General features: G+C 26.6%; 1 protein-coding gene across 1 annotated transcript in view; it reads left to right on the top strand.

Annotated features, from left to right (window-relative positions):
• Window positions 1-9554: 9554 nt before the first annotated feature.
• The window catches only part of LOC113376146 (protein unc-80 homolog), a 40420-nt gene continuing 26883 nt past the window's right edge, over window positions 9555-23091 (top strand). The window contains exons 1-7 of the mRNA XM_026616069.1: window positions 9555-9681; window positions 17565-17591; window positions 20307-20327; window positions 20414-20559; window positions 20625-20784; window positions 22304-22493; window positions 22608-22702. Of these exons, the coding sequence (XP_026471854.1) occupies window positions 9562-9681; window positions 17565-17591; window positions 20307-20327; window positions 20414-20559; window positions 20625-20784; window positions 22304-22493; window positions 22608-22702 (759 nt within the window). The 5' untranslated portion in view covers window positions 9555-9561. The remainder of the gene's footprint in view (window positions 9682-17564; window positions 17592-20306; window positions 20328-20413; window positions 20560-20624; window positions 20785-22303; window positions 22494-22607; window positions 22703-23091) is intronic.

The raw sequence follows: 23091 nt of genomic DNA, 5'->3' as shown, positions 1-23091 counted from the left end.
AATTCGAAAATGTCCATATTAAAGACCACCCTAATATATATATGTATAAAAGTATAATGTTTGACCGCTGGGTTGCTCTCTCACAAAAATACTAGTTTAGGATATGATAGTATGATAACACAGCTCACAGAATACACAGTTCTGACTGTTGTTAAATATTTAAAACACAAAAATATGACTCCTAAAAATATATTATATAATTAAGGTAAAAAAAATCGTGTTCGTTGCGTATTTATTATTATATTCTTCTTTACAATCTTGGCCTTATTGCTAAAAATAAATCGAACGTGCTCTTAGCTTTATGTATCCGCATGTCTTATGAATACTGGTCGTAACTTATATCTATTGCGACTGCTGCACATTTATTCACCCAAGAAAAAAACAAATAACAAAAAACACATCTTGTTTTGCATGGCTAAATCGCATATTGGAAAGCATTAGACTGTATTAGGTAGTATAACTGCTTGGGTTTAGTACAAATATATTAATTAGAGCGCAATTAAAATAGTATCAGCAACAACATTATATATGTTTAAAATTGTTTATATTTTTTCTTTTTCTATTTATTTGATATTGTACTTTTTTAAGCATTATACATATATTTTACCATCAGAAATTTCTAATTTATATCCCATTGTACATATATATTGCTGGTGCTGGTGTGAAGTCCCAAAGCAGGTCTATCATATGAGAGCTACTTATTTAATTTACCCTCTTTCTCCACACGCTTAGATATCACTCTTCAAATATAAACACGATATTAGATTATTAACTTTCCGAAGAAGAAGTTTATGTAATCGGCTGGATCGATTTTAAAAATGGAAAAGCCATTCGATCTATCTCAATGAGGACTATTGTTTGTCAGTTTTGTGCGACGATCTGCCGAGCCGTTTCTTTGTAATTTGAAAAAAGTGTTAAACTTTTCGTCCACATTTAAGCTCATACTACCGAATTGATTTTAAAAACCAAAAACTGTTCGAAAGATATTATTTGGGAATGATACTGATTAGTTTTAGGTGAAAATCTACCGAACCGTTTTCTTGTAATTAACTGTTGAAAAAAAATTGAAGCCGATTTTTATGGAACTTTTTGGCGATATATATCATGGTCTTGTAGAACTTACTTCTAAAAATTTGAGAAAACTCATCAAAGTTTGAGAAAATGAGTTTTTATGACGTTTGTTAAAATGAAAGTTAGACGATTTACTTGGTATAACAATAGAGTACTTGGTCTTAATAAACATACTAAACCATTGAAGTCATATGGAGCCTGGTTCAATTATAAAAATTGTTGTTGTTTGAAAATTGCTTTTAGAAAATACTCCGAGTTAACGTGTTCGTTCGTTTTCAATTATTTGTAATAAATCTTCTCGGAATTTATTTTTTATTGATGCCTCAAGGCAAAACACCAATAGCAACTAGTTTGATATGAAATTTTTTGTCTAACACTTCTTTAGATGTTAGGATTTATTATTGATAATACAAAATTTAAAAATAATTTGTAAGGAAAAACAAGAAAAGTATATAACATCTGTTGTTTCATCGTAGTATGTTTTGCTTTATATTATCATAGTTGTCTCATAAGTAAATGAGAAAATGGTCAATTTTAGCAACAATGTGCGCAATTGCTTAAAAACCTGTGTTCCGAAAATTCCGATGCGTTTAACTAAACGCCTTGAAATTTTATTCTTGCTTTATAATAATATAAATAGATGAATCGTTGCCAAGTCTCCATTCCGGTTTTAAAATAGGATAATGTTCACCGTGTGCTTTGTCATTATTGAACACCTTATTTATTAAATTGAAAATCGTAGTTTATTTTGTTGAAGTAAACGTGCTTTGTGTTGAGTCTATTAAGCTCTTGAACTTAATACTATACTTGGAACTTTACTGTATATACAAATATATATATATATATATATATATATATATATATATATAAAGTGTGGTTTTTCAAAAATATCTTCATAGACTGCTTAAATCATTCAGCGCTGTTTCAGCTTAGAGCTCTTGAAGATTTTCCAAAATATTGGTTACGAGTTATTAGACTAATACTTAGTGCTTTTGATTATTCTTTTTTTATTTTACAATATTAACATTTCTTAATGAATAATAATTTAATACATATTATTTATGCCAATACAATGCCCAAAGTGTATATAAAAAATATTTTTAATTCAAAGCATATTTTTTATATTATATAATGCATAGATGCTCAACTTCTTACAATTAGTACTACTTCTAATTCCATTTCAAATGAGTTTTAAAAATGGATGAATGCAAGTATCTAATGATTTTGGAAGAAATTCGCAACTTCTTAAAAACAAAACTTTTTTGAATTAACAGCTCATTCATTCTATTTCCTTTAAAATAACTATTTATACATTTTAGTTACATGAAATGACATGAAACTTCCAAATGTCCAAACATACACGGCTTGAAATAAAAAAATAGACGAACGCAGGTTTGATTTTGGGAGAAGAAATGCACAACTTCACTGAAATAAAAATTGTTTGTTGTAACTGCTCATAGCTTCTAATTCCATTAAAATAACTTATAATTCTTTTAAATAAGTGCCGCAAATACATCACTTTCAATCTAAAAATTGGACGTAGTATTTAATAATTTTAGGAGGCATGCCCAATTTCTCAACTTCAAAACAAGTTTTTTTTAAAAAAAAATGCTCATGGATTTTATTTGTGTTAAAATAACTGTCTATAGTTTCTTATTCCATGAAATACATCTCAACCAGACACTGTTTTAATTATAACTAGTGGGCATCGTGCTTTAAGTCAAATTGCATGAACTTCCCGTACCAAAAATTAAAAAAAATTAAAAAAAAACTAATTTTCTTATAGAACATTAAGAAAATGTATTTTTAAAATTTTTAAAATTTTGTAAAAAATTTACTCTTTAAAATTTTAATTTTTGTATACTTTGAAATATTTTAAAAATTTTGAACAGTAAGAATCGAATGTTTTTTGAATCATTCAAATCGGTTGATTCGTACGCTCAAAATCTCGGACGAAAAATTGTATCCAAACATACATCAATTTTTTCTAAAGATATGGCAAAATGTTCAGGAACCTTTGAAACGTAAAGATATGCAAACTTTTTCATCTTCGATTTTTTTGCGATTATTATAACTTACCATACAAGAAGTTAAAAATTGAAGTAATAAAAGTATTTTAGGATTTTCAGGGAAATGCACGATTTTTTTATTTTATTTTTTTTTAATATTACCTCATAGTATCTAATTCTATTAATTAGTTTCTAAAAGTACACCAATTTTAAATAAAGAAATTGGACGAACGCAGATATTAAGGATTTTACGAGAAATGAACAACTTCTTTAAAATAATATATTGTTTCAGTTAACTCTAATTTGGTACTTTTGTAGTGGCCATTGTCTATAAGAGCAGAAGCAAGCTGCGAAAATTAGCAATTTGTTTATATTTAAATCTTGTCTATAAATTTATATCTTGTTTTTTAAAACGAACTGATAATTTTTTCAGATTGCTCCCCAGAATGCCCTCTACAGATGTAGTTAAAAATCCAGATATTTTACCAAAAAAAAAATCCTTAAATCCAATTACGTGAAGTATTTCCATGCATTATCGGTTGAAAATAAATGGCGCTTTTGATTACATGTACCCACGAACAGTATACACAGCGGAATCCGGAAACCGAGCTTATAAGATTTAAGCATTTAGTACGACGGAGATGTCTCGTTTGATGCCACATCTTTGAATTACTTCCATTTTAGGAAATGAGTTGCACATTGCCTGCTACACTAAATAAGATAGACGGTTAAGCAGTAAAAACCCGAAAACGACACTGAACGTATCCTTAGTAAGCTTTTATAGTTTTCTTATTGCAATACAATTTTCTGCATGTTTCGCTTATTTGAAAACACTAAAACCTCACTTGCAGGGCTATTAGAAATGTTCAACTCTTATAAAAAGACTAGATTCAACTCCAAAGTCAACTACATTCAACCTTTTGTCTATCTGAAGCGTAATAAAACATCCAAGAATATTTAGATAATAGAGTATCAAGTCATGTTGATATATATATATATATATATATATATATATATATATATTCTGGGTTTAATTTCTAAACTTTTTACTAAATATTTTCAATCATAAAATTTAAAAAATTATATTGAAGAATACAATGAAAATTATTGAGGTGGAGACGCCACGTACATAATTACAAGGCAAGAGAGCGTACGATATTAAAATTATACATTATTATTCATTATTCTATTAAAAACGTACTAATTTAAACATTAATTCAAAATATTAAATTTAAATTACTTTGTTTATTAATATATTTTATAATAGCTCGTGTGTATTTTAATTTGGAATTAAAATATAAAATAAAATCATGAAAATGGAATATCTTAATAATTTTTACTTATTGTAAAATACTATTTTATTTAAAATAATTTCTTCAAAAAATATTTTTAACAAACATTTTAGATTTTAAATTTACTAATTATATTGAAAGATATGAAAATTGATTGAAATTCATCAATGCATTTATTATATAAAGCATCAGAGAGAGTAGTTGAAGAAACTAAGATCATGAGTTCAAACTCTATTAATTTAATGGATCATATAATGTAAATTAATTAATGAAATAATAGTGATTTAGACATCAGTACCATTTCGAAAAACTCATTATGCGTCATTGTAATGTTGTTTAGATCAAAGTTTTTATCTAGTGAAAAACAATTTACACATTGGTTGTTATAAATTTAAATTGTAAAATTGGAATATAAGTTGGGTGTAAATTAAAACTTTTTTTGTATATATTTTTAGTCAGAAAATTCAAAAATTATATTAAAATTACATAAATAAATATTAATTAAAATTCGTTAATATTTATATTATACAATAGATCGTTAGCAATGCAGAGAATAATTACTGAATGTTTAAGGAAAATAATACGATGAGCTCAAATTATTAATTCAACTATTTATAAAATACAGACAAATTAATTAATGATTATTTATACTTTGGTATTTTGAGAAATGTATTATATCTTTTCATTGCAATAGTGCTAGATCAAAGTTCTTATCTACTCAAAATCTATTTGCACTTTGAGTATTGAAAATCTAAATTATTATAAAATTTCTTATTACTTATTTTATTTGTTTCTTTAAGAACTTTTGTACTATTTTGTGAAGTTCGCTATATATCGGAATTCTTACAATTATTAATTTACCAAAATTATTAAACACATAAAATGTCATACAGATGAATATCATAAAACAGGTTAAATTGAAAATAGTAAAAGAATATTACATTATAGTAAAAGAATCTTAAATAATTAGCGTTAAGATGTAGTGTGTTTTTATATAATGATTGAAAATTCAAATCATTTGGTTACAATTTTGCTTAGAGCCTAGTGTGGAATGTAGGCTATTTTATTTGTATCTCGAAGAACTTTCTATATGTTTGTACTACTTATTCAAGCTCCCAATACATTATTCAATATAAACTCTTAGCACTTTAACAAAATTACTTATTGAGTGTTATACCCATAAGTATCATAAAATAACATAAATTGCAAAATGGCAAAAAAAAGTAGAGCGGGGCTTAAAGAACCGGTAAAAAAGTCCACCACCGATATTTCAAAAACTAGGCTAAGAACTTTTTAACAGCAATATTTGAAAGTAGAGGGAAAAAGATGTATAACCAGCTATATAAATACGTTGTCACCTTGATTCCTGCGACGTTGATACCGAAAGAAAAATGGTAATTTTGGAAAATCTATGACAAAAATATGCTCTTTTGTTGTTAAAAGTATTTTGGTTGTAAGCAGTAAAATTATTAATATAATTTTTATGTATACTTAATAAAAATTTAATAAATTTAATTTTTTATAGGATGTTTTGTTAATATTAAGTAAGATTCAACCGTTCTTTTTATATAGCCTTTATAAAAGACCAATTGATTCTTTACCCTGACAAAGGTGTAGAAAATAAGAAATGAAGAAGTAAATTAAGTTAAACAAAACAATTTTACAAGAAATAAATTAAATAAAAAAATAGTTATTCCAACTGAATATTTTTGAAGAAATACCAGATCAGAGTTATTTACAGTGATCTCTGTTAAAAATGCACCCATGAAATTTTTATGTTGCATTTGTTGAATAATGTAGCTATTATATTGTTAAATCCCTCTGAAATTAAAATAAGACACTAGAGCTGTTTGCCACCTGGCCGTCTTAATTTATCCCGCCGATGGGGTAAAAAGGAACAGGTTACAAATTTTTGAAAAACAGCAAAAATAAGACACATTTCTACAATGGTGAATTAGCTGGGAATTTTAATGCACATAGTCAAATCTGTTTGATTTGCGTTATTTGTTTTAATATAATTTTTATGGTTTGTACAATATAATTGCACAAAGCCAAATTGGACCTTTGTGCCTCTACTAGGTGTTAAGGCGTTTCGTGTTACTGTATAATCCTTAAAAATTTAAATCATTTTATCTTAAAAATGTCTTGTTCAATTCAAGCAGTTTTGTAATATCTGTTAAAGTAATTTGTCGTGCGGCTACAAGATTGTTAACTTGGAAGCATTTGATTATAATTTTGCTGAGTGCATTCGTCAATATGTCATAAGGTATGGAATGTAGGCTGGGTTATTGGTTATATAACACAATTTCCATGGACCAAGTACGCGCAGACTCAAAGCGGTCGCTTCGAATCAATGATATCTGGGGATGGTTTCCGACAATTGACTATGAAAATCCTATGGATATTATCTTATGAAATTTTACAGAAAAAAATTAGAATTGTTTTTTGTGCCATGAAACGACTAAGAAGTACGGATCAAATTTATATTTTAAATGCTGCTTCATCAGTTTATATTTATGTCATCAGTTGGAATTGCATAAAATCCAATTGTAAAGAGGGTTTTATAATTTTTGACTGAGAATCCAAAATTCTGATAAAATACCTAACATATACCGGGTACAAAAATTTAATTTGACTTCTAGTAAGGTGACCATACATCCCAGTTTGGCCGGGACAGTTCCGGATTTTCAGCTTGTGTCCCGGGTATTTTTGAAAGCAATATTTGTCCCGGATTTAAATCTTTTGTCCCGGATTGTACTGGGTTTCTAAAGAGTATAGGTATAAATTGAATATTTGCAATTACTTGATAATAAAATAACGATTACAAATATTTAAAAATGGTGTGTCCGTGTGTGATTACTTATTTGAAACAATACGTTATGAAGGAGTAAATTGCCATATGAAAAATTCCAAACATCGATTAAAATAGCCTCTCACATTAATAACTTTGTACTTTTATTTTCAATTTTACTAATATACCAAAAATTATTAAAACAAATTTTTTGATTGACCTTACACAAGTGTTAATTTTTGCTAAGTTACCAACTACATCGCAATAATACATATCAATTGAACAAGTATGAAACTATGTAAAAATTACTAAGTAAAACTTTTAACTAAGTAAAATTTCTAGCTCAATTCATAATTGTAGAAATATGTTTTTTGCTATTTTTAAAAAAATTGTCACCTGATCCTACTCTATAGCAAAATGGGATATCTATGAGGCAAAATAATTCATCCTTTTATTATTAATTTTAGGGAGGTTTTACGTAATAATAGCTACACTAATTAATCAATTCAATGCAGTACTAAAATTGGACAATAAAATTTTAAATTATACTCTGAACATATATTGTTAAACTCTTACTACTAAAATCGCCTATGAATCGTAAATAAATATGATTTAAGTCATCGATTTTCCTGATAAAGATTGAAATAGCTTAGTTATCATTTATAAGAAATCATTTATAAGAAAATAAGTTAAGTTTATATTCTCATCAATAAAATGTTGTTAATATTATCCATAACACATGGAAAAACAACAATTGAGTTGTAAATTCACTAATTTACTAAATGTCCTTAACTGGATGGTTGTAAATATAATAGTGCATAAAAAAACCCTTACAACTATCATAAATCTTGCTTTTGTGTGTATTTTTGTTTTATTTCTTATAATCAGAGCGATGAAAAATATGTTACAAATTGAAAATAACACTGCGGTGTGAAATGGCAATGAAAAATCTATAACATTATTATTCTTCCTTGAATCGAGTAGTTGACCATATTGTAATTTTAATGAGACCATATTTTTTCAAGTTAAAACCGGGACGGTCATTTTTAGTTATGCTCTTGTGGGAGGGGGTGTTGAATGCAAAAAAATTTAAAATGATTTACAAATAACAAATACTATTTAAGAATGCAATAAAATTCTGTCTCTCTAAATGAGTAATTTTTTTCAATCAGAATTACTGATTAAAAACTTTATTAGATCTAAATCCGTGATAAAAATTGCTTTTAGAAAAACTCGAGATAAAAGGTGGAAACCCGAGACTGTCTCGGCCATACCGGGACCTTAAGTTTAACTTCTGCCCCAGGGGCAGTACTACCCATTATTACATATAATTATAAATATAAATTTATTTATATAATATAAATAAATGAAATCAAAATACTTTTTTCAGAATTTATTAAAATAACAAAAAAGTGTTAACATATAATCTATAAACAATAATTTACAATCAATGTTTTAGTGTCATATTGTGATAGACGTAACGTCTAAAAACTTTATGCGGTATATGATTTATTACATTAAAAAGCAATTTTAAAGAGAGTCGTCTTATTGCGGCGTCATCACATTTACTAGTGCTTCTTAAATAAAAACTTGTTACGACTTATATAAAATAGGATTATTTTTATATTTATCCTAGTAAGTGGAAAACAATTTTGAATGGATTCAGTATCCATTTTATATGGTTTTTATTCAATATCTAGTGTTTTTGAGCAATGGCTTCACAGATTGTAAATTTTCCTATTGTTTATCTATCTATTGTAAATATTTCCTATTGTTAATTTTTTCAAAATATCCCTTACATTTGGTTAATCAAAACTTTCAGCTCGCGTGATTTTGTGGATGCGCAGATCTCCAGTCACCAGTTTGTTTGACATCTGCAATAAGTTCACATTGTGTTATTTCCAATTACAAAACATACATTTTTCAATACGATTGTATTCAAACCGACTCGGATTAAGTTTGAAGCAAACTGAACCATACAAAAATGCACAAAATCAGTTTTTGCAAAATTGTGAACCAAAAAATCCAAACGTGTATCTTTTGAAATAAATCGACAAATTCTGTAGCCATGCATAAATTCACACGACGTTTGTATAAGCACGATTATAAATTGATACATATGTATATAACTAGGATCATTTGTAAGCCAACATGAATTTAGATATTAATTAAACAATGTTCTAAGCGAATTAAAAGCAAAGTGATATTTATATACCTAATCGTTAAAGTTTTTGCTGGAGATAAATTTTAGTAAACGTTGAGTATTATTACGATGTTGCCGATTAAGATTTTTGATACTATTACATTAATTCGAGTAGGATATAAGAAGTGTTAGGAAATTTTTGCAACGTATAGGTTCTTTTTGTTCAAAATGGATTCAAATCAGATGTCGAAGAATATGTCTGATCAAGGATTACAGGATTTGGGGCTACCAATCGCCGTCCAAACGTTTCTTTGGCGGCAAATTGCGCCTTTCACTCGACCCAAACTCGGCAAGCTACACGAGGCTTCTTGTATGGTAATCTTTGTGTGTATTACATTAGAGAAACACATAACCTACAAGTGTATATAATATTTATTTCTTCATAAAACACATAATATAATTTACATGAATTCATAAAACATTAAAAATTATTTATTGTGTCACTTTCACTCGTTGCTGCAAAATCCTGATATACTTCAATATTTTATTTTTTGTACATAATAATATATACATTTATTTAAAAACAATTTTGAAAATGATAATAAGTATATATTTTAAACATACAAATTAGGAATCACGATTACATGTGATATGAAAAATATGACAAGTCCAATTGTTTTTCTACAATCACTAGCCTGCTTGATTTCCCCACACATGTTTAAAAGTCTTGAATTTAATTTATTTTTGAAGAAAATAGAGAGCTTACTTTATCAAACTGTATCTGTCTTGTAAATATCTAGAACTTGTGATCACAAGACTTATAACATTTCTTTTTCTTGGCTATTTTTTTACATTCTTTTACTAAATAAATACTCAATTGATTAACATGAAATATATCGAAAAAAATTTCAATGCTATATCAATTTTGGAAGTTAGCGGAATAAAGCACAAAACATTTGCTAATATCACCACATTTTTAATTCTTCTATTTTTGACTATTTTTCACTTTTTCTCGTGAAGTAAATACTAAATTGATAATCATAAAACATCCTATAATCCTAAATAACCGATTTTTTTATTCTAGATAATTTTTGAAATATAATTAACTTGAGCACAAAATATTTGATAAAATTAACAGAATTTTTAACATATCAATTTTTTGACTATTTGATACTTTTTCTTACTAATTGTAAATAGATAGTAAATGAATTATTATTAGGTAACTTATAAAAATATTTTTATTTGTAGATAAATTACGAAAATTTACGGTATATAGCGGGAAATAATTGATAATACAATTGTTTTCTTTTATTTGTGGGTCCATTTTTCAATTTCACACAGATAAATGAAAATAGTTTTTTTAAAAAATTCATTAAATAACTTATTGTGTTTCTTGTGCATTCTTAATAGTTAAATCTTAATTGATATTGAGATAACGGAATATATAAAATAAACTTATTTTTCCACGTATTTTTCACATGTGAATGACTCTCTTGTAAAACATTTAATATTTATAAACATATATATATATATATATATATATATATATACATATATATATATTTAATCAGATTTGATAGGTATACTATATATACTAATAAGATGAGAAAAAAATAATTTATTTAATTTTTAATATTTAAAGATATATACTAATGAGATGAGAAAAAATTTATTGATTTAATCTAAAATATTTTTAAAAAATTTGATTTTTTTTTTAATATTTTAAACGTTACAATGATCTATATATTTGCTTCAATGTGCGTGAGTGTATGTATGCTTTAATTCTTGTAAATATCGTCAAAAAACACTTTAAACGTTTGCATTTTTATGTATATATATATATATATATATATATATATATATTTTGTATGATTCTGAATTTGATGTTGACATATGTATTAACAAAGTCTAATAATCGGGCATAACATCAATAAAAAACATTTTATTTAAGTTTTTTATTGATGTTATGCCCGATTATTAGACTTTGTTAATATATATATATATATATATATATATATATTTAACATGTATATATGAATATAATAAAATATATGACAATATATTGTTTATGTATATATGGATGTTGGCTTGCACATCCCCAAAAACACTGCATTTGATGATACAAATGTGCAGTACACACCACCTAGTAAATCAATCAGCTAAGCTTTGAATGTTTGCAATTTTTAAGTGATTTTTTCCTTTTAGATGTACCACAAAAAAATAATCAACAATTGTTCCCATGCACTAACCTGTAAATACAATGATGAATGTACTTTTAATCGTCTATAATATCGTAGAACAAATATTATATTACAGCAATTTGAAAAAATGAATTCGAAATTATCATAGGAAATAAAATCCTTCAGGTTCAGGAAAAAAATATTTCGCTCATTTAAAAAACATACAGTGCTTGACGTCGCATTTAAGAGATAGGTAATATAGGTTTTAGAGTCCATTTATCTTCTGGAAGAATTTTTAATTACCTTTTTAATTTGCCTTTCACATCTATAAACTCAGTAAGAATACTTTTTTATAATAAATGCTCGTACTTTTTAAAATAAATTTTGTGACTTAAATAGGGTAAAAATGCTTAAATGACTTCTAAGGTAGTGATGCTATAATATTTAGTGCAATTAAATTAAAAGGAATTCTTGGGCGTTTATTGATTCTTTATTTAGTTGACTTATGGTTAACAGTTAGTACAATTTTTTTTAATAAAACATATTGTTTTACGTTTTTTATGTCGCAGAAAAATGTTACATATATATTGATAAAATAATTCGAAGTTAATATACTAAATATCATTCGTTTATTTTTGAACATAGAGTACTCGATGTCGCGTTTATGAGATAGGTAATATAGATTTTAGAGTCCATCTATCTTCTGGAAGAACTTTTAATTACCTTTTTAATTTACCCTTTATATCTATAAACTCAGTAAGAATACTTCTTTATAATTAATGTCTTGTACTTTTTAAAATAAATTCTATGACTTAAATAAGGTAAAATTGCTTAAGACAGTGATGCTATAATATTTAGTGCAATTAAATTAGTGCAAGGAATTTTTTATTGATTCTTATGTTTATTGATTCTTTATTTAGTTGACTTATGGTTAAAAGTTAGTACAATTTTATTTTTTTATTAAAACAGGTTTTCGGTGTAGCAGAAAAATGTTGCAATATAGCAACAATAAAAAATGAATTTGAACTTAATGTACTAAATAACATCCTCCAGGTATATGATAAAAATTATTTTGTTTATTTTTGAACATATAATACTACCTCTCTTAAGCTAGCAAGACCAAATTAGCAACATCATTTCGGACCTGTTGTATTATTACGTACTTATTTTGTACTAATTTGTACCAATAATAAAAAAATTGTACCACGTGCAAAAGGAATTTTAGATATGGGTTTTAGAATTCATTTATCTTTTGAAATTATTTTTAGTTACTTTTTCAATTTACCTTCCACATCTATAAATTTAGTGAGAATACTTCATTTAAATACGCCTAAAATATTGACGAATAAGTAATATAAATAAACATTAGTAAAAAAATATTAGGATTATATTCTTGCCTTAACATTAAGGTTACCATACGTCCCAGTTTGTCCGGGACAGTCCTGGATTTCCACCTTGTGTCCCGGGTTTTTCTAAAAGCAACATTCGTCCCGGATTTGAATCTTTTCTTTCGGACTGTCTCGAGTTTTCGAAAAATATAAGTTTAAATTGAATTTTTGCGATTTGGTGATAACAAAATTACATAAGATGTGATATATCAAATAACAAGCCAACGAGTATGCTTATATGAGACAACACATATAAATGACCAAATTTCCTGATACAAAATTCCAAATAAGGGTTAAAATAGCTTCTCACATTAATAAATTCTAACTTTTATTTTCAATTTCACAAAAATTAACAAAAACTAACGAAAATTAACGAACGAAATAGTGCTAAATTGTTCAAGTAAAGTATGAAGAATTTTATACAAGGTTCAAAAGCGAAATAAACATGTAGATTGAAAAATATAAGATATATGTGAATAAAAATGGCATCATAGGTAAAAGAAGAGTTTAACATGCAATAAAATAATATGGTTCTTACTAAAAACCCAAAGTTGTAATAAAAAAATAGATTTATTCAAAAAATAAACTTTTTATTCTATACTTAAATAATATATGTTATTTTAAAATAATTTTTGAGTAATTAGCATAACCCCGCGTTCCCTCCTCGTTCCGATTTTGTCTTTTAAAAATATTGCCACCTTACTTAACGTGCTTTCAATTGAGCAAAAAAGATTAGCAGAAACTTTACCAAAGAAAACTTTCTAATTATTTTTTTTCACAAAATTGACCAGCCTTTCAATTGAAAACGTTTGTTTACACGATGTATTAGTTTTGTTTAACTATAACGTAGATTAATGGTAGCAGATAACGTAATTTATAATTATCTCACAATATCTTGGGTACAACTTGAGCAATCTTATCCTAAATGTTTAACAAATATTTTTTCCAATAATTAAATTATGTTTATTTTACAATAGTTTATAATTATCTCACAAATTATATCCTGGGTACGACTTGAGCAATCTTATCCTAAATACTTCACAAATATTTTTCCAATAATTAAATTATGTTTTAATTACAATAGATTATAACGGAAATTTAATTAAAATTTGTTTAAATGTTTTAAATCATTTTTATTGTTTATTTTCACATTTTTCTGCGATTGCATTTGAATTGAAGAATTCCAATTAAATTGTTATCATATTCGTGATTTAATGTGTTCATTTCTATAGCGTGCGGTGACTAATTGATGATAAATAATGTGGCGTGTAGAAAACTTGTTTGGAAAATAATAATCGGTGTGAATTTATTACCTGATATCATTCTGTATATGCTAATTCGTTTAATTCTAATCTTTAATAACACACAATTCCATAACAATTTTTGATTGCTTATATCTATAAATGCACAATAAGAGTGAATAATTATGAATGAGTCATATAATTTATGATAAAAAGCTTTAAATATTTTGTTATTGCACCTGCATTTCATTTAAATTATTTCATTTAATTTCTTATATTTTCTTCAATTATTATACAAATTGCGAAGAAAATAACTACGCTTAATTCTAATCTTCAACGATTTGATATCGTTCTGTATATGCTAATACGTTTAATTTTAATCTTTAATAACATTCAATTTCATAACAATTTTTTATCGCTGAAATATATAAATACGCATTAAGACTGTTTAATCATGATATGAGTCAAATAATTGATTTAATACATTCAATATTTTATTATTTCACCTTTATTTATTTTCCAATCATTATACAAGTTACGAAGAAAATAGCTACGTTTAATTCTAATCTTCAATAACATAAAATTTCATAACAATTTTTGAACGTTTAAATCGATAAACAACTAATAATAGTGTAAAACTGATATCGTTCTATATATACTAATTTAATTCCAATCTTTAATTACATACAATTCCATAACAATTTTTGATTGCTTAAATTTATAAATGCGCAAAAATTGTGAATAATTATGAATGAGTCACATAATTTATGATTTAATGCTTTCAATATTTATTATTACACCTTCATTTAATTTCCAATCATTAAACAGGTGCAAAGAAAATAACTATGTTTAATTCAAATCTTCAATAACATATAATTTCATAACAAATTCTGAACGTTTAAATCGACAAACAAGTAATAAGAGTGATATGAGTCATATAATTCATGATGTAGTACTTTAAATATTTTCTTATTTTATCTTCATTTTATTTGCAATTATTATACATGTTACGAGCAAAATAGCAAGTACTTTTATTTATTTTATCTTGCAAAAGGCTAAAAATATGTTTGTTAGCGCATATTCACAATATGTATTTAAATCTATTTTTTAAAAAATGCTTTTTTTACAGTCTACGTCGAAAAATCTCTATTATGACTGTTTTGTTTTTGCTGCACTTTATATAGTGAAAAACATCCGGATTGTTTCATAATAAAATATTTTTTTGAAAAACGTTTATTCATAAATATTCTGGTGTTTGTCGAATCAAACCACTCTCCAAAGGCAACTCTTCAGAAAACTTTTGAAATGTTTTTTATAATATATTTTCGAGTAGGTATCGCAATAGTAAATTTGTCCAAAAATTGACATCTTTCTTGTAACTGCCTAATTTGCTAATTAATTAATATGTTCTACTCATCAGTTTCCACACTTTTCTATTAAAATTAAACTGGATTTTTCAACATTCCCATATTTTCTTAATAAATACCACTTCATCATAAAGAATATATGAAAGGGTAAAATTGCTCAAGTCGTACAACTACCTAAGTAGTACTCAGCCTATATTTTCATAAATTACAAAAAATGATGAATAAATACATAGTTCAAAAATTCTCAAAAAGGAAAAACACCAAATGATTGTAACTTTATGAAATCTTTACCTTTATGAACAGTTCAAGCATATATGGCATCCGGACTTGATCATTTTATAACTAAATTGGTTACTTTTTGATATTATTATTTTAGTTTAAGTGATCTTTCAGTAATTATATTCGACTTGGTAACTAGTAACTAAATAAAATTAATCACAGATTGAATTTTATATGATTGTTTGGAAATTACGACTAATAATAAGGCTACAGGTGGTACGACAAGGAGGACAAGGTGCCTTAATCGTACTGATCGAGAAAAACCTGTTTTAATTTAAAAAAAAATGAATTTTAGTAATTGTTGATCATAAACTACAAAAAGACTCATTATCAGTAAATGCCTAAGATTTTCTTTAAATTTTATTGCACATTTCAGTAATGATTAATCATGAGCCAACTAAATGAAGATTCAGTAAATGCCAAAAAAAATCTTTTAATTTAATTGCACATTTTAGTAATGGTTAATTATGAACCAATTACATAGAGACTCAGTAATTGCCAAATATGTTATTTCATTTAATTGCACATTTCAATAAATATTATTTATACGCCAACTAAATGGAGATCCAGTAAATGGTTAATTAAACAGAGATCTAATAAATGCCAAAGATTTTCTTTTTGTTTAATTGTACATTTTAGTATTGATTGATCATAAGATTTTTTTTTAGTTTATTTGCACATTTTAATACAATAACATAAGCCAACTAACTAGAAATTCTTAAATGACTAAGATGTTTTTTAATTTATTTAAGCCAACTAAATGGAGATTCAGTATAACCAAATATTTTCTTTTTAATTATTTGCACATTTCAGTATAAGCCAAAGATGTTCTTTTAATCTAATTGCACATTTTAATACTGATTAACCATAAGCCATTTAATTGAGATTTAGCAAAGATTCCCATTTAATTGAGATTGCATATTTCAGTAATCATTAGTCATGAGCCAACTAAATAGAAATTCAGTAAATATCAAAGATTTTTATTGCACATTTTAGTCATGGGCCAGCTAGATAGAGAATCAGGAAATGCCAAAGATGTTCTTCTAATTTAATTGCACTAAATATTACAGGGCCATTTCCTCAGCGGTTAAACCTTAAGCAAAACTATATATTTTACAATAATAAAGTTTAAGTGTATAGATTGCCGCGATTTCCAACCCCTCAGGGGGGTGCGTACAGTTGTTCCTAAAGTACTATTTTCGAAAATAAACCAAAAATTTTGAAATTTATTTGTTATACATATTTTATTATTATTTTGACATTATTTTTTATACATATTTTTACATAATGTTGCATATTAAATTGTAGTTTGATAATATCAGTGGAGTATTTATGAAATGAAATTGTTGAAAAAATTAAGGGAGGCACAAATTTTTTTTTATTAGAGCGGGAAGTGGGGCGCGGTGATAAAAATGTTGGAAGCCACTGAAGCTATCAAGGCTTGATAGTTTCAAAATTGATTTAAAAAAATATGTTACAAGTAATGCATACGGAATCATACATCCATGGATAAACTTTTATGTAACGTTATTATCCTCATTGCTAAAATGTTTTTATTTATTAATTTATTGTTAAACAAATCTTGTCGTCGGTTAATCTGTTTTTTTTTTGTGTGGGTGTCGACTCCGGCTTGTGTGCAAATGTGTGTTTGTTTGTTGATAATAAAGAGATTGCATTTTGATTGTGCTTTTTCCGATTTGTGCTGTCCTCAACCACATGACGCTCTCACATGTACAATTGCTTTGTACACTTTTGTCGCTGCTTGTCCTCAACCCATTGAATTGGCGATGCAAACAATATTAGTTTTGCCAACACGGGCCCGGACATCATGTAAGTACGAAATGCACAAATTATTCCAGTAGAAATCCATGCATTTTAGAACTGACATGCTAGACGCAGTTTCCATACAACTATTTCATATTGTACTATACTATTTTCGGCTATAGATAGTTGCCATTGACGTATGTCATGATAAATGTCTTTCATTAGACAATGACAGTTCCAGTAGATTCCTGGTAGCTTAATGCTAATTTCTGCAATGCACACAAAGCTATATACACGAATATATATATATATATATATATATATATATATATATATATATATATATAAATATATATATATATATATTGCTTAATAAGGATATTTTCAATTTTTTTGCTCCCAGTGGCTCAAATACTTCCAAATTAATAAAAAGCAATTCTCTGAAAGTTTTAGCTCTTAATATTAACTCTAACATAGTCCGCACTGCAACCAAAGTTTCTTGGTTCTTCTTCCTAAGTAAATACTTATTTTATAAATTATATCAAAATTTTTTTGTATTTTTTTCATTTATAGTCAAAATAAGCAAATACAATGTTACTCTAAAAATTTTGATTTACTTGTCGCAAAGTTATAAAATTCTAAAAAATAAATGGAATTTTACCCATGTTATTTTCAAAAGAAACTTCGGTTGGAGTGCGGACTATCTTAAAGTTAATATTAAGAACTACAACTTCCAGAGATTTTTTTTATTATTTCGGAAGCATTTGAGCCTCTGGGTGCAAAAATATTCGAAAATATTCATATTAAGGATCACCATAAATATATTACATAGTTGAGTCTTTTATTTGTATATGTTGTGTTGAGTTTCGACCAAGGAATCTATTAGTAAAAAAAAATTAAATAGTATATAGTTAGTTCTTTCTTACTATGTCTAACACTAATAATAACACTAAAATCCACTATTTATTTATTTTATTTTATTTTATTAAACAGAGTATTTTGAATTATAATATTTGTTAAGGTGATTTTATGTGTTTCGTCCCGGATTATACAATTTTTTAAGAAATTTTATATCATTCATTCATTCAATTCATATGTTTAAACTAGAACCATATTTACAAAATTCTAATTTGAAAAAATCTGTGCATTTTACAATAAGCGACTTGAAATAGACGCACTTAAAGCTATACTAATTACTAAATTCAATTATAAAGAAAATTGTTCAAAATTTTGTGCATTTTTTTAAAAGAAAAAAAACATACTAAAAAATATTTATAGTTCAGAAAAAAAAGATTTGTACTCAATAATTCTGATTAATAAATTACAGTTTTTCATTAAATCTTTGGACAGTATTTGCTCTAACAATTTTTCATGTAAAAAAATTAAAATCCATCTTTAATGTATTTAAATTAACCTCGATAATTAAACTAAATTTTGATTAATCTAAATTAATTCCGTTCCGGGTTTAAAATTAAAAAAATGGTCACCTTAAATTCTTATAAAAACTTTATGTTTTATAATATCCACTTGGAAATCTTCTCTAATGCTCGAATTAAACCAAATTAAAAGTGTTTTATTAAACTTTCACTTGATATATAAAAGTTGTGATAAAAAATAACATTATAAGCTTATTAGATTTAATAAATTAATTTGTAAAGACTTATCTTTTAAAATTAAAAGCGTTTTTGCGTAGTTTATTCAAACCATTTTCTAATAAATTTTATCTAAATTCAAAGGACTTAGATAAAAGTTTAATTTTGATCCAACAATTTTACATTCATGAAATTTAAACATTTATAACAGTTTTACTTTTGATGTAATATATATAATATATAATATAAGATAATCTTTAAGAATTCTTTTAAAATATTTTTTCCAACAAATAATTGAATATATTTTGCACAAAAATAAATAAACTTTATCTCAATTTTTATCCTTATACATTTACGTAATACTTTTTGTCAAAACAATATCGGTTTCGAATTGCATTCCCGATTTCAGAATGAATATTAAATGAATTATGCAGTGAACGAAAAGTGAACATCAATTATTCAATATTCTATTTCTTGAATTTTTTTATGAAATTCTATCTCGATTTTGGTATAGAGTACTTTAATAAAGCTGGTCGATTTAAAAAAATGTTATTATAAAATGCATCTTTATTACCCGTAAAGTCATAGCTTTATCTTTATCATATTTTATTATTATTTATTAAACAAAATTATTTTTAAGAAAATATTTAAATATAGTTAAATACAAGTCCCCTGAAAATTTTATTTTGGGATATTAAGATATTTAATATCATAATATCTATATTATAAATTTCTATTTCTATATTGATATTTGCATAGCTATTTTTTTGTATTTCCTTGATATATATCCAAAGCTTGCATGATAGAAAGTCATTGTGCTTCTTAGTTAGCGATAATCTATGTTATTTATGAGTAAAATATTGAACATGTTAAAAAGACATAATTAGTTAATTCCATTTGATGACTTGGATGGATAAAAATAATGTTTTATATTGTAATTATGCTATATATTTAATATACAATTTTATTTAGTGTTATATGTAGTATGCATGCATAATTTCTATGTGAATAGCTATTGTGAATAGAGCACATCGGCTTATTATGATGTAAATATATGTTTTGCACTTTTAGAAGCTTATTTGTACTTAGTTTTATCAAATAAAATAGAAAAAGTACAATTTGTTTTATTTCAAAAACATTTTTTTTTTATTTTGAGTAACATTATTTTTATATCTTTTTACGCTAACAGGAATTAAAAGAAGCCTGCAAGGTATGGCTACAATATATTTGTATTGTTATGTTAATTTATATATTTGATGACTAGATAATTATATTAATTGTTTATGTTTCCCATAGTCATTTGAAAAAGTAATAGTTCAGAATATTCATTTTGGACTATCACCGAGTTTGGCCGGTGCGTTACAATCAGTGCCTAGATGGCGTTTCGTCCAAGCCGCCTTACCACATGTTATGCATTGTGCAGCTACGCTACTGCATTCTAGGTAAATTGAAAATTTTGAAATTTAAACATATTCATTTGTTTATCTACCTGTTATCTTTATTTTAGAGTTAAAGATTTACAAAGTCTCGGTGCCGCCGAAACCAAACTGTTATATACCCTTCATTGGATGCTGTTGGATGCAGCAGAAGAATGTACGGACGGCGAGAATGAGACCAGCAGATATCTTGCACCATTTAGATTTTTATTTTCAATACCTACAATTACGGTAAGTTTAATTTTATGATAACACTGCGCGACAAATTGGCACTTTTATTTTTTTTCTCGGACTTTTTTTTAAATCTACTTATAATTAGAATTGCACGCTGATTTCAAATATACCTTCCGTTTTTCCGTAACAGCTTTAGTTTTTGAGTTTTATGGAACTACCCGAATTGGTCATTTCGACTATGAGTATTGCAGCATAGTATTTCAACCACTTTAAAACCGAATTTCGCAAAAAAAACATATAAACTCTTAACGCCTTACTCAACCCTGGTCTAATGAAATAATATTATTATATTTTATTACCTTCATACAGGATAGCAATAATAAACCCTCATCCTTTATTATATAATTAAGAACTAATAAATAATCCTTCTCATTGTCATGCATCTCTAAATCTATCATTATACCATTAATCCATTTCTCTAAGAAATTCTAATCACCTGCTCACGATCGAATTCCACGTACCATGAAATCACCGGTTAATACCTGATTGATCAAAAATGTAATGAGATGTCGCTTGAACTCACAAAAACAAACCAATCAGAAAAATCATATAAAATTGTAAAATCTTTGTAGTTTAGTAATACCAAAAATTTCTAACTAACATCAGTCTTAAATCAACAGTAATATCTGAAGTAATATCTAAAATTTCATGTAACAAACAAGTATTAATTCAAACCCCATCTAAGTAACATATCATCTATAAGTCTTAATATCGTAGTATTTCCTTTAAATATACAACAATTAAACATTTATCATCTTTTAATCGGTCTGATATAGCCACTATCTTAATATATCTGAGTACGGCAGCATCTCGGTGGATCACGAACTTTTTATACATTTTTGCAAACTATCTTGTCACAGCATACTTTTGGTCCATTCGAACCGGATGGTCAAACAGTGAACATAAACATTCATACTATTTAGAAAAAACTTCAGAATCACCACGACGATTGTTTCTTCTGTGTGGTAAATACCACGCTAATGATGAACAACCCAGAACATCAATATTTTCTGCCTACCACGTAATGGATTTGATTACTCTCTACTATTCTCTTTTATCACGTTAAAAGAGAAGGCAGGAAGAATTAAAAACTGATATATTTGATGTAATTAATTTGAATTCATTACCCGCATTCTTATTCAAAACGGTTTTTCGAACATCTTGGAGATATTAGCAAAGAGCAGAGCTGGAGATATAAAGGTATCATGACTTTGGAGGAGCGATCAAGAAAGATTAGACGAAACTAGTCAGATCTTGTCCATGCTCGAAAATCATATAAAAGGACTCTTGAATGCATAAACTGAAATTGTAATTTGAGATAAAACTAGCACATTGGCATATCTCAAAAACTAAAGCTGTTAGCAAATTTCTGTTACTGTTTCCATAATCAGCGTCTACGAATTACTTAAAAACCATCATAACATCTCAGGAAAAAAAAATTATTGTCGCGCAACGTAATCATTATTCATAAATGGTTCCAGGTGTGGCAAATATATTCTCAAAAATTAATTTACAGCTCTTCATATATTTATTTGCACCAATCGCTCATCACCTGAAAGAATCAGACTTCCAGAATTTTCGGTTAGAAAACGGACTAAAACTTTGGCAAGGTTTATGGGAATATAGAGCACCATTAGCCAATTGCTTTAGTGCACCATGCAAGCAAATAACCAAATGTTTTGCTGTAACTAATGTTCGGCAGACAAGTAAGGAACGATATGAAATATTACAAAGACATGCACATATATATATATATATATATATATATACATTTATTTATATACTAATGAATATTACCATTTATTTTTTATGTCATATAGAAAGCGCATCAAAAGCATCTGACTCCAATCCAATCGAAAGTTCTTCCACAACTTCAGTATCTGATCCTGTTGGAACACCAAAACAAGATGAAGAGGTAATTTGACCAAATATTTAGATGCGATATTAATAGAAATATTCTTAGGGGGCGTCCATTAATCACGAGAGGTTTTTAGAGGGTGGGGGGTGTGTTTTGACAAAAAACCACGAAATATAACGTGGGGAGGGAGGGGTATACCGAGATATCACGTGTATTTATTTTTTACATAATTTTTTTAAAAAAAATCTAAACATCTTCAGAAAGAATAAAAAATATTACAATTGTTTCTCTTAACTAAAAATACAAGTAATGTTTGGTGGGTGGGGCGGTCATTTTGAATATCACCACGTATTACCAAGGAGGAGGGTGGGTCCAAAAATCGTTAAAAAATTGATCACGTTGTTAATGGACTCTCCCTTATATAATTATCATTTTTATATTGTCAT

This window comes from Ctenocephalides felis, unplaced genomic scaffold, assembly GCF_003426905.1.
Source record: "Ctenocephalides felis isolate EL2017-DRISC unplaced genomic scaffold, ASM342690v1 CF-g0.4_SCAFFOLD_01886, whole genome shotgun sequence".
Classification (NCBI taxonomy): Eukaryota; Metazoa; Arthropoda; class Insecta; order Siphonaptera; family Pulicidae; genus Ctenocephalides; species Ctenocephalides felis.
This window is presented reverse-complemented; position numbering and strand designations above follow the sequence as displayed.